Source organism: Gavia stellata, chromosome 10 (assembly GCF_030936135.1).
Source record: "Gavia stellata isolate bGavSte3 chromosome 10, bGavSte3.hap2, whole genome shotgun sequence".
Taxonomy (NCBI): domain Eukaryota; kingdom Metazoa; phylum Chordata; class Aves; order Gaviiformes; family Gaviidae; genus Gavia; species Gavia stellata.
Window position 1 is genome coordinate 30,772,338 of NC_082603.1, and position 12,227 is coordinate 30,784,564.

The following is a 12,227-nucleotide window of genomic DNA, read 5'->3' on the forward strand; positions in this document are numbered from 1 at the left end:
GGACAGGCTGAGCTGGAGATGCGGCTGCCCCAGCCCGGCGTAGCAGGGATGGGTGCTTTGCTGGACCACTGCATCGCTGGCTCGGTACCTTTCCGGGGCTGAGCTGCCGCTCCCGGCACGGTCCACGCTCCGACACGCAGCTGCTGACGACCTCCACACTTGGGCTGCTGTGATGGTGGGGTACAAGTTCATCGCCCTCTCGCACACAGTGGGGCCGAGACCCAGGGCGGCCCTGCAAGAGCTCTCCAAGCAGCCCCCGCGCAGCGGGAGCTGTGCCCCATCACAGGAGTCATCCCAGCATCCTTTCCCCACCGTGTGCTGGGTCTTTCTACACATACCCTGACAGTATGAGCCGTTTTGAGGCTGTTTGTTTGTGTTGTCACCCAGTATATGACAACCACCTTTTTAAAAAAAAACGTACCGTGGTGAGGATTGCTCCTTTCTTTCCTGGTTAGTTGCTCATTAGGTGTCAGCTAATGCCGCTTAGCACCTAGAAAATCATAGTTTAGATATTTTTAGATAGTTTTATAATTGCCTACTCATGTACCTAGGAGACTTCTTTACTTTTTAGTCGAGTGTAAGGGCTCTAGTTCAAACAGTCTGCTTGTTTAATTAGATTTTGATCTGCATTGCTATAGAGCCAGCTACTGCTTTGTTACTGTTTTTTTTGTTGTTAAGTTAAAGTTAATGATCTGCTGGTGTTATGCGTTGCTTTAACAGTTTCCCCTTCAGGGCTTCCCCAGACACATAGAACTGGCTGCAATTCCTTCTTAAAAAAAAAAAAAAAAAGAAGAAAGAAGAAAAAGCTTTCATAGTACCTTGGTTTTTACATTTGTACCTTAAATATTTATTTGAAATTTTATAAATAAACATTTTATAAATGTCTTTTTAAAATAAAATTCATAGACCAGTGCTCAGTAGATACGATCCATCGTCTGGCTTCATGTACATCCCCACGGGGAACCAGTCGGGAAGGGGGAGCTGGCACCTGTCTGGCAGGGATGCTGCTCCCCAAAACGAGCTCTGCTTCGTTAGTGAGCCAGCCACAGGCCACCACCTCGGGCTCTGATCCCTGCCTTGGCTATGAGGTGCCCCTGGACGACCGCTGGCATCCTCAGAGGTTAGCGCAGACAGCGTGGGCTCCCTGCCTTGCCCACAGCTGGCCTGAGCTCTGGGACTGACACAGAGACCAGGGGCCGAGTCGTCTTGTCCCATGCACACGCAGGAACAGAAGTTTGTTTTTAAAACAGTGGTGTAGGACAAGAGCTTCCAGTTACGGAAACAAACCATCATCCAGCTTTGGGGACCGTGCCCTTGTGCTTTTTGTTGCTGTGGCTGGTAACACTGGGCTTCACTCGATAAGCGTTGAAGCCCCAGAAAGAAGATAAATCACAGATGCTCAAAGAGAGATGCACAGCAGCAGAGAGGCGCTGAGAAGTACCAGAAGCCACCAAAGCTGGTTCTCACTTTTTTTGGGTGATTAGCAGCCTCCTGGTACTACAATATACAATTTGTGTGGTGTTGCCTGATGACAGATGAAAAAATAAAGCCTGATACCACAAGCCCCAGGTTAACCTGTCAAACTTCGGCTGTTCTGGGTTGGGTGGTTTTCCCCGTCAAAAAGCCCCTCATAGATCTGTTACTCCAGCTTTAATTGGCAAGAGAAGACAGGAACCCTGTAGGGAACACCACTTTGAAAGGTTTAAACTATTTCTAACTTACTACCTGAAGATGGCAAAAGCCCAGCCCTAATCTAAATGTGTAATTACGTAACACGTATATAAGTACAGCCCATAATGTTATAACCTATAATCTGAATTTTGCACAAAGAGGTGGAAAAGAAGACGGGTCCTTAGCCTAGGAGCTCCTGAACTGCTCTGACACAGCCAGTAATTTTTCAGCACTTACTAGGCTGTAACCTCTCAAAATATGCATCAGATGCTTCACCTCTGCTGACTTCCCTGCGAGAGGGAGAGATCCTGCTGCCTGCTCACCCACCAGCTCCCAGCAGAAGGTGTGAGCACGTTCTATGCACGGTAAGCCAGATACAGCTTTCATGGCTTAGTTCAAGCACGCATAAGCCTGGTAGAAGGAAACAATATTAAAAGATTAGCCCTGGCTTAGTATCTTGTATGTGGGTAGGCAGAAAAGCCTCTCTCATTCAGGAGAGAGCAGCGTTGATCCCAGGTACGCTGTGGACAGTCTGGTCAGCACGCTGTTTGCAAGACCCACTCCCAGGACTGGCATTGCCAGCGGAGAGCACAGGCTGGGTCATGCTGGAAATGTAGAAGTCTTTGTCCTTAGAACAGAGGACAAAGGCACCTGTCAGGAAGACAGAGCCGGGACAGCAGCCCTGGCTGTAGCTCCTAGTTCTGCTTACAAAGGCAGCAGACAGGCGAGCAGGGGAATACCAGCACCGTGGCACTGCTGCGTGTCCAGCTTTCTGCACCTCGCACCAACAGAAAAGGCAGTATTAATTCAAGTCCAGATTGCTTGCAAATCTTGCTATCTGACACATGAAAGCCGGTCTAATCCATGACTGCAAGCGTAGCCAGGGTAAATCATTCTGCTAAGGATGTCAGGAGAAACTGCACGCAGATACAAATCTGACAGTGCACCAGACCATGCCACAGCATAAGGATATAGAAGGGCACAGCTCCGGAGGCCATTCAGCTGCTTCAATTTACTCTGGACAGGAGCCAAACGGCAATCAGGGCAACCTCTCAGAGCTAATCACCTGCAGGAGTGGCCTAAAAAGTTTCAGGATAAGAGGATCAACAAGACAACAGCACAGCAGTGCATGCGCAGTCTAAAGATTACACTAGTTTTCTGTGAAAGGAATAACTTTATTCCATTGACCAGGAATCCCAAGACTGTTCATCAAGACTGCCTATTTTTCCAGTGCCAAATGTCTACATATTAATCGGACAGTATCTCCCCGAACGCTCACAGGCAGGTTGCGGCTGCTCCTCACTGAACATTTTGTAAGCTGTATAAAAACATTTTCATCCAAAAAGATTGGCAGTAAAAATTACAACATAGAAATGCATCACAATTTACACAAAAACTAGTTTTGTTGAACTCTATTTCCCAAAAAATAATCTTCAGCAGGTTCAAATGACAGCAGCTGGAAACAAAAATAATTGACCATGTATCATCTTATTGCAAATTATAACCACTGACTTTGTACAAGCGTGAGCAGAAACATGAAAAAGTTTGTATTGGTTTCAAGTATACAGTGGTGATGAGCCATCCTGACGCAATTCTCTTATCAATGCTTCTCTGGGCCTGCGGTAATCCAGGACATCGTTTCCATAGGAAATAACAGGAACCTGAAGTGACAAGTGGTGCCAAGCCATAGGAACATTACCAGCTTCTTCCATCACCATCACCGCTGTGTACTGACTTCTTGTGATGATTTATGACCCATTAACAAAGTATCAGGGATGGGGGAAGGAAGAAGGGGTATCCGTAAGAAATGATTTATTCAAAATTAATTTAAAACATCACATTTAAAATGTCCCAGCACATTATCAGAAACATTTATAAAATGCTAACTCTGCCATGTGTCTATGAAGACATTGTTTGGAAAAGAAAGTGAGAGATTCACTACAATGCCACCCTTACTTCTTTGCACACGCAATTTATGACAACGGCTCTCTTAACCCGCAATAAGTTATAAAGCTGTACAGCTGAAATCAGATCAGATGTTTACTTCCAACAGTGAAATGACTGGTTAATTTCAATAGTAGTGCACAACAGTGAAAAGCTGTCTGCTGCTTCTTGTTTCAGCAGCAGCATGTAAAAAGAAAAAAAAGGCACTTTTTGGCTGGTTGTGCCTTTAACTTGGCAAATTTATCTATTCTGGAGGTACCCAGGCACTCCTTAAGATGTCCCCCATTTCTGTGCATGTTTGTTTATATAATTTTTTTAAAGTAAGGCAGAATCCATAAATAAAGGCAAAAACCAGTGCAGAAAATGTGACAAACGCAAAATGTACAAAAGATGAAGAGTTAGTTGGCACAAAAGAAGCTTGTATCCAGAGCCAGAAATCACTGAACTGCACTTGACATGGAAAACAAAACTGTGCTCAAATCATCCCAACTTGTTTCCAGTTGTTATGAGCAAATCAAAAGAGCTGTGATATTTTAAACGTTGCCTGGTCAAGTGAAAATACGAACAAAGCCAAATCATTCTTTCCCCGTGTTAAAATTGCTATAAAATCTGCACAACAGTGTCCCCAGCTCACTCAAGGAATTATTAATCATATACAACCAATACCAACTTTCTCAGTAATTTCAAAGCATAAGCAAGTGATTGCAGATCACATGATTGAGACTACATTTTATTCAATATGTCTCCAAAGATTAAAAAAATTTAATGAGTAAAACTGCAACAGAATTCCGTCTTAAAGTGCGTTTTTCTTTTAAACTACTCATTAACTTTTTTTTTTAAATCACCAACATCCTTTAGTAATAAACACTTGCATACCTAGAAAACAAAGCTTTTTTATTGCCCTTCCCAGTTGTCTGTGGTTTTCAGAAGGGTACCAGAAAAAACCCATTCCAGAGCTCCTTGACCAAACCGTTCTGTAAGGAATCACTCTCCTTACAGAACAATTTTGCTGATCCTTCTTATAAAGAGCTTTACAAATTAGTAGGGAGACATATTAAATACAGAGAAGTCCTTATGCAAACCCATTCTTCAACTAATATTTTACAATGAAATGTAAGTCATCACACATCTTTACAGAAATTTGAATATTCCTATTCAATATTATCAGAAAGATTAAAAATTTGCCCTCCATACATAAGGGCAGTCTGTTTTTTTTTTCCTGTATAAAAACCAAAAGAATTTTTTTGCAGCATCACAGAAAAGCAACAGTTTTACATTCACTCATTTAATGTTCACATAAAAATTCAACCACTAGCATTTGTGTATTTGATAAAATCTTCTTGACAAACTTTTTTTGGTGTCTGGACTGTCATAAGCTACTGCAGGTGAAGATGCAGTTTTCTAGAGCATTTATTGATCTGAAGCCTTCGTGGCTAAAAAATGCTTTTAGCTTTCTGGGAAACAACCTCCTCCAACATTGCCTCTGATCCTATAAAGCCACTTCTCTTCCAGACTCTTCTAATGGCATAAGCAACGGGACTCCAGTTTCAGTTGTACCAGGCATTAAATGTTTGAGTTGATCTGTTCTTGTGTTCGTAGGTATCCTCTATGGGTCAACATCATCAAGGTCACTTTTAGGCTCACCAATCATCATAGGAGACTCTGAGCCCTTTCAATACACACAAGGGATGGGCAGAGAAAGATATGGCACGTTACTTTTTTAAAGGCGCACAATTATTGTGTCTACATTCAGTGACAGTTCTGACCCGAGCCCCAGGAACAAGTTGTCTAACAGAGCAACACAACAGAAGATAAACATGCCCTTATTTTATTGTTACCTGCTGCAGATGTGTCTCTCCGTTCTCGTTAGCTGGACTACTTTCTGACCCGTTACTGCTTCCAGACTGATCTTTTTCATTCAGCAAGGCTGTGGCATAGGCCAATGTATCCTGAGTTGGAAACAATCCAAGAGAGTGTCAGGGGCCATGGTGATATCTTTATTTCATGATTTTATTTTTTTTTTAAAGTTGATTCTGAAACAATATAGCTGCTGTAGTGAGATAGCTGAGTCACCACAGGTAATTGTGAAGTATTGACTAACATCATTCAACCGTTAGTTTTTTCAGGAACAATCACAGGGTCTGGGTTTCTAAAGGAAGAACGGTCTTAAGTGCACTGGAATACGCTAAAGTTGCCAAAACCGAAGATACTAACTGAAAAGCAAAAAAGGAAATAAAACAAGTTTAACGTTGTCTCCCAAGACTGACACATACCTGTGCTGAAATAGTGCGCTGGAAGGTTTTTGCAGTTGATGTTTCATTGGATACATTACTCTGTGGAGCCCAATAATGTTCAGACATCTGCACAAAAAGCCAAGAAAGCCATAAAATTGCCATACGAGTTTTACACGTGTAAAACCTCATCCACTTGTGATGGTAGATGAACTAGTAAGTCTGGAATAAGCTTCCTGAATCCTCTGGCAATGAGCTGGAGATCTGGCGCATAGACAAGCATGCACTTTTAATGCGGCCAGAACAGTCAGAGAAGCTATTGCCCCTCAGCTGAAAACTAGCAAACAACTCTATTTGCTAACTGTACATGCTTGCAAGTTACTGGATGCCAGCTGAAGAGTGGTGGATTCAGGGTTTACATGAGCCAGTACAAAGTAAGAATGGGTACAGCAGGACTATCCAGACCTGTCAGTTCACTGTGTTTCAAGAGAAGAGTGGCAACAAGTTGTGCCAGCTGCACCACAAGCATCCCACTAATTCTGCTTCCAGTGTTCTGTACAGTACTAGTTTATGCATCTGACATCTGCCTGGCAGCAGCTGTCAGGACAGAAAGGCAGCCTGGAGCTGGGATACTGTCGTGTGGTACATGCAGTGCTGGGAGACCCAGCATGGCCCTGCTTGACTGCAGGCAAACCTGGGGTAATTCTGCTGAGCTTTAAGTTTCCAAAGTGTCCTTGTGTATTTATTAAAGATGCGTTGGCCAACCTACGTTAAGCTTAGAGGGAAGAACAAAAACTACACATGTGGGAGGAAAAAGCTGTATCTGTCAACAGTTATGTTTTGTGCAAAGCTGCAGTGATTCTGTAAGGAATCCACTCATTTATGCATTCCCTTGCATCAACATGCAGGCAATGGAAAATTGTTTTTTTAGAAAAGTGAAACCTTCTAACATGAATACAGTGGCACTGAAAGCTTCCCACATGGCAAGGAGTGATAAACGTTACGACCATTCACACTTGGTTTTATTCACAGTACACACATCTACGCCTGAAACATGTGGGGGCCTACTGAAGTTCTTACACGCATCAGATTTAGCTGCATCCAAACTGTCCTCGTAAAAAAAAAAAAAATGGAGCAGCTTGTATTTTGTCTTAACAGTCATCTCAAGAGCCATATAGAGGTTGGAGATTTCATAATTCCCATTGTAAACAAAGTGGCAGTCTTTCCATAAAGTTACAGCCAAACTACCTTTTTCTGTAGCCACTGCACAGCCCAACTCCAGTGGTGGGAATTCTCCTTGAAATAATCTTTTGCAGTAGGGCACCTTGGAAATTGAAATTATATTCATTAGTCATAAACAAGGCATGCTGGCAAACTTAAAAAAAAAAACCACCCAAAGACATCTCTCTCTTTGCACTACTGCCCTCTGTATGCACTGTTATCATTGCAAACTCTGACCTAAACTGTACAGCCCTGTTACTAACTGAATTAGCAAGAGCAATAATGCCTAGTAAAGTTCACATGCAGTAGTCTACTACACAGATTCACGTATTTCAGAACCATGCTTTATCGGGACATATGCCAAGTTCCGAACAAAGAGAATTTAGGAATCATGATATTTCAAATATCTCGGACAGTTTCCTTATGTTTATCTTGGTCTTAATCCTAGGGTCCTGCTCTACAGAACGTAGCTGACCTGTGCCTTTATAAACAGCAATTAATCGGCTGTTATATGAGAAATCTATCTCAGATACTACTCAGTAAAGATTTCACTTCATACTGACACAGGTACTATCAAGACCTTTGAGCAACACTTATATCACAGCAACAAAAGATAAAGCTGATCAAAAGCAGAAACAGCAGCAGCCTTAACAGTCACAGATGGGTAGGGATGAGGTTAAATTCTGAAACCTGTATTACTCACTTCTGAGCCAAAGTAACAAGGAACTTGACACACTGGTAACAACGGCTGCTGTCCACATGGTTGCTGTGGTGCATCAAGGCTGTGGGGAGAAACACATGGATTAAAAAACACTATTTGGATTTCTGTGTACCAGCCAGTCTGAAAACATAACAAAGATGAAGCTAGAATTTTAACTTAAGTGGTGGAAGTTATTTCTACAGATGTTAGCATAAGTATTTGTGTTAAACACACTGCTGCATTGCTGGCAGTTTTGAGTACTTCCACAACTCTATTGGATTAAAAATAGATCAAAGTGAAAATGCAGTAATTCTTTCAAATGCGGTACCTGAATTTTAAACAGTCCTCTCCTAATGCAGTTATTCTTCCCCTATAATCCAGCCTATGTTAGATAAGCGCTATGGTTACATCTATCTGAAGGAAAAAAAAATGTTTGAAACCCCCACAAATGGACCAGATCACCAGCTTCCACCTGGATCAAAACTTGCAAAGCTCGAAGAATGTTTAAAGCTTCTTCACACAAACAAGCATAGCAAAATTCAACAGCCATGAATCTCTTCTATGGGAGACTTGGGCAAAACCCCAGGCCATTCCTACCATGAAGTTCTCTATACCGTGAATTCCCATGTCTTTTAACAAAATTCTTTGACTGAGGAGAAGCGCAAAGATTTCCATGAAGCTGCCAGAATCAGATTTGTTACTCAAAAGTTGCTCTGTCCATAGAAGTCAGCAAAGAACACTGTAGTGAAGCCTCTAAAGCATGCAAACAATTGCTAGGGAACTGCAAATTAGCTGTTTTTCTACTGTGAAAGCACAGCAGATAATTAAAATCACAGCACTGGTGTACTGCAAATTATGCACAAACACCCTCTGAGAACCACAGAAAACTATTTTTTGCTGATTTCTTTTCTTGGAGTCATACTAGCCAATGTGACTGATAGGTCACGGTCCATGTGCAGCGAGAGAGGATGCTGTTCAGTGCTGTTGCAAGGAAACTCCAAGGTAAAACTATAACTTTCACTCCCAAAACTCACAGCAGTTCTTGTAAAATATGTATGATTTAATAACACTGCACAAAAAGCCTTCAACATAAAAATCCGATTGAATAATTGCATCTCTCCTCTGTAGAGGAAAAAAGGTCATGTACTGCCCAAGTTACAGAACAGAATTGGTCCAAGCGGGACCAATTTACCCAGAAATAAAATAACCACTTAGCTATTCTCTTACACTGCTGCATCTTCTCTTCTATCAGTCATACACGGAAACTACTAAACAGAAGAGCACTGAAGTATAAGACAGAAATAAAGAACAAAGCTAAATATTCCTTCTCACTAAAACAGAATCCAAAATCACTTAACGTGAAAGCCACAATTTGACGCAGCTCCTCATCCAAACAGCTATGAAAGAGATGCTCAAGCTGCACTAACTCACTCATCAGAGGTGCTCTTTGTGCACCATGTGGCTGTCTCACATTTCTCTTGCACACAAAGCCTTGTCTGACTCATACGAAGTAAGCTCTCATCACTTCTGGGACCCTTCTGTTGCTTTTGAATACTTTGGTAACTTCACTTCAGTAAAGTTTCTGTATCAAATGGGAGACACAACACTTTGTACGAGCAGCAACAAATGGGAGCCACCTGTCAGACTGTGAGACTATCCTGCAGTTAGTAGTATTAACATCCTTCCATGCTTAACCAGTTTCTTTTCCTGGTAATTAGGATGCTGACAAAACAAAAATATTGGCAATTTCTTGAGATACATAGGAGAAAGAAAATAATTTTTAAGGTTACAGGAGTCATAGAGTTACTCTGTTATGTTAATCCATGGTACTTTTTTTCTTCCATGAATTATGTATACACCCTGATCATCTTATTTCAGGAAGTTATCTCTCTTGCCAACCTCTTGGTTAAGGTTCCTTAATGTCACTTTTTAAGTACGTAAGTACCACTCTTCTCTGGGTTCACTGACTGCTGTTGTTGGAGATAATTTTTCCCAGTTAAATGCCTTTCCTTCCTTTCCTAGTAAATTGCCATTACTGTAATATTCTAATGCTTATTTTGCCTGTTCTTAAGAGTGTTTTGTGGGGTGGTAGTGGCTAAATCAAATAGTGTTGAGTTGTTTTCCCCAAGAAGTAAAACAGTTTAGAAGGATTAGAAACTAGGAGATGATATGAACCATCATCAACGTAAGGGTCAGTAGGAGACAGGAGCGTACACCCACTGGCTTACTTGCCTATTAATCCATTTTCAGTTTCAAAGGCAAATTTGATGCGCTCTACTTGTAACGGGTCTTCAATAACCTGTTCGGAAAGAAAAAGATCAATAGAAGTTGTGTGTGATACCTGTATCTGTTCTACAAGATGGTTTTACCTACCACGACATGAAAAACAAGTAAGACTTGTGAAGTTTGATATATCACTGGATTATCAAGACAGCAATTTAAAAAGTAATAAAAACTCCAAACTGAAGGATTAAAAGATAGGTGGATGTTGAAATTACCAATGCAGTCCTGACTTTTTTCATTATGAGTTGATACAAAAAAACCCAACCAAACAAAAAATCTATCCTGTACAAGTCTTTACCCTTCACTTACCAGTATCTCATGGAGTAACTGGAATATGTTTTTCAATTCATGAGGTGGAGCAGTTTCCAGCTGAGTCTGCATGCAAGAAATATAAAGTTACTTAGATAGTAAAATATGTTGATGATGCAAACAATTACAAGACAGCTTTACAGATTTTTGAAAATTTGTTGTTTTAAACAGTAAAAGCTTAAAAAAACCCCAAACTCACCAACCCTCCCCACCCCCCCGCAATCCAACAAACTGTACTGATTGCGCTGCAGATCCCAGAGCCATTATAACCCATAAGACATAGTATGGCCAAAGCCTAGAAGAAACACTTATGCAAAAAGCTTATCTTGATTATCTCCATACCTTGATGAAGTGTAGCACAGTAAAGGAAAAGTGCTCATTACAAAAGCAGCAGTAGACCACCATCTCAATGAGAACCGACAGAGATCCAGTTAGCTCTCGTAATGCATACATCACCTAATGGAAAGGTGCAAACAGTTTCAGACACAGCCATACAATTATTTCTAAGAGATGGATCAAGTTTATGATACAATGTTAAGTCTTTTCCAGAAAGGATGCAGTTTTTTTTCTCCCAGCACCTGCACGGCCCAGTGAGCTGAACCCCTGCCCTCACAGCACTCCATTCAGCTCCTGCTGCCCACCTCCAAGGGTCTGGTCAAGCATGATCCATTAAGTAGGGCAATTCAAGTTAGCACCTCCAGCTGACATACGGTAACTGACTGCATGGGTACTTCCAAGATGTGTTCAGCTGTCTTTGCTAACTTTGTAAACTCTCTAACCAGACCCCTAAGTTTAGGGATATACTGGAAAACAAGAAGGTGTCAAGAAGAAACCAAAGATCCCTGCTTGTTCAGGCTCAAAATAGTAACACACTCCTCAGCTGTGTCCAAAAAACACATACTCCTCAGCTGTGTGCTTTTCAATATTAAGTGTTTTTCATGTAAGGATATTTCAAAGAACTAACATCAGATCAGCTTTTAGGTTCAAGCAGAATTTAGAACAGATACCTCCATTAAGTAAGGTTTTCCCTCAGACAGGAATAACAAGGCTTCCACTTCTTCATGGAGCGTCAAAAGCGGACCTGAAGCGGTGATGCTTAGAGGTGGACGCTGCTTAAAGAGACCAGGAGCTATAATAGCAAATACAAAAACAATCCACTAATAAATTAGATTGTTCTACACACCTTGAAGACACTGCTGCTCATTTGGCACCGTATAATATGTAATGAAATTAATCTCAGCTAGCTTATAGCTCGTATGGTACCACTCCAAGTAACAACCTCTTGCACACTTGAAGTGTCATTTACTTTAGTGACAACATAGGCAAACGAACTGCAAGAAGGCTAAAGCAAAATGCTCCTATTTACTATCAGTACTTTGAGCTTTAGTTTCACTCCCAATAACTGTTGCACATTCATCATATTCAGAACGTTTATAATTCTTCTTTTACTTTATGATTTTTTGACCGCCTTCAACTCCAGAAATTTTTGACCCTAGAGAGAAATCCAATTATTCTTTTAAAAAGACAACTTTAAATTCCTCTGTCAGGAAACTGAAGATCTCAACTTACTCCTTTATTATCTTTCTTTGGATATTTCTGCCTCTTGTAAGAAGTATCTAGGAGAGTATTTAATCGCTTGTTATTCAGCAGCTCAGTCTAAACACTCCCCTCCAGATTAGCAAAAGGCGTAACAAATCTAAGCAAAATACAGCCTGTTAGGCTGCGAGCCTGCTCCAGCCAGCAATGGCACAGGTGATTCACTCACATGAGGAAAGACCTTTTAGGCATATGGGGGAGTGGGGAAGGCACAATAATATTAATATCAAGATTTCCACACCGCCCCCCTCCCCAAGTGCCTGTAATACTAT

At 41.4% G+C, this 12,227-nt stretch overlaps 1 protein-coding gene across 2 annotated transcripts in view; it reads right to left on the reverse strand.

The window, feature by feature from the left end:
• Positions 1-2,841: 2,841 nt before the first annotated feature.
• Positions 2,842-12,227, reverse strand: part of USP24 (ubiquitin specific peptidase 24) — a 65,970-nt gene continuing 56,584 nt past the window's right edge. For both annotated transcript variants that reach the window (XM_059822295.1, XM_059822294.1), the window contains 9 exons: positions 11,367-11,488; positions 10,702-10,815; positions 10,360-10,425; positions 10,000-10,066; positions 7,771-7,849; positions 7,095-7,170; positions 5,889-5,975; positions 5,454-5,564; positions 2,842-5,284 (listed from right to left, as the gene is read on the reverse strand). In XM_059822295.1, coding sequence (XP_059678278.1) covers positions 5,222-5,284; positions 5,454-5,564; positions 5,889-5,975; positions 7,095-7,170; positions 7,771-7,849; positions 10,000-10,066; positions 10,360-10,425; positions 10,702-10,815; positions 11,367-11,488 — 785 coding nt within the window. In that variant the 3' untranslated portion in view covers positions 2,842-5,221. The remainder of the gene's footprint in view (positions 5,285-5,453; positions 5,565-5,888; positions 5,976-7,094; positions 7,171-7,770; positions 7,850-9,999; positions 10,067-10,359; positions 10,426-10,701; positions 10,816-11,366; positions 11,489-12,227) is intronic.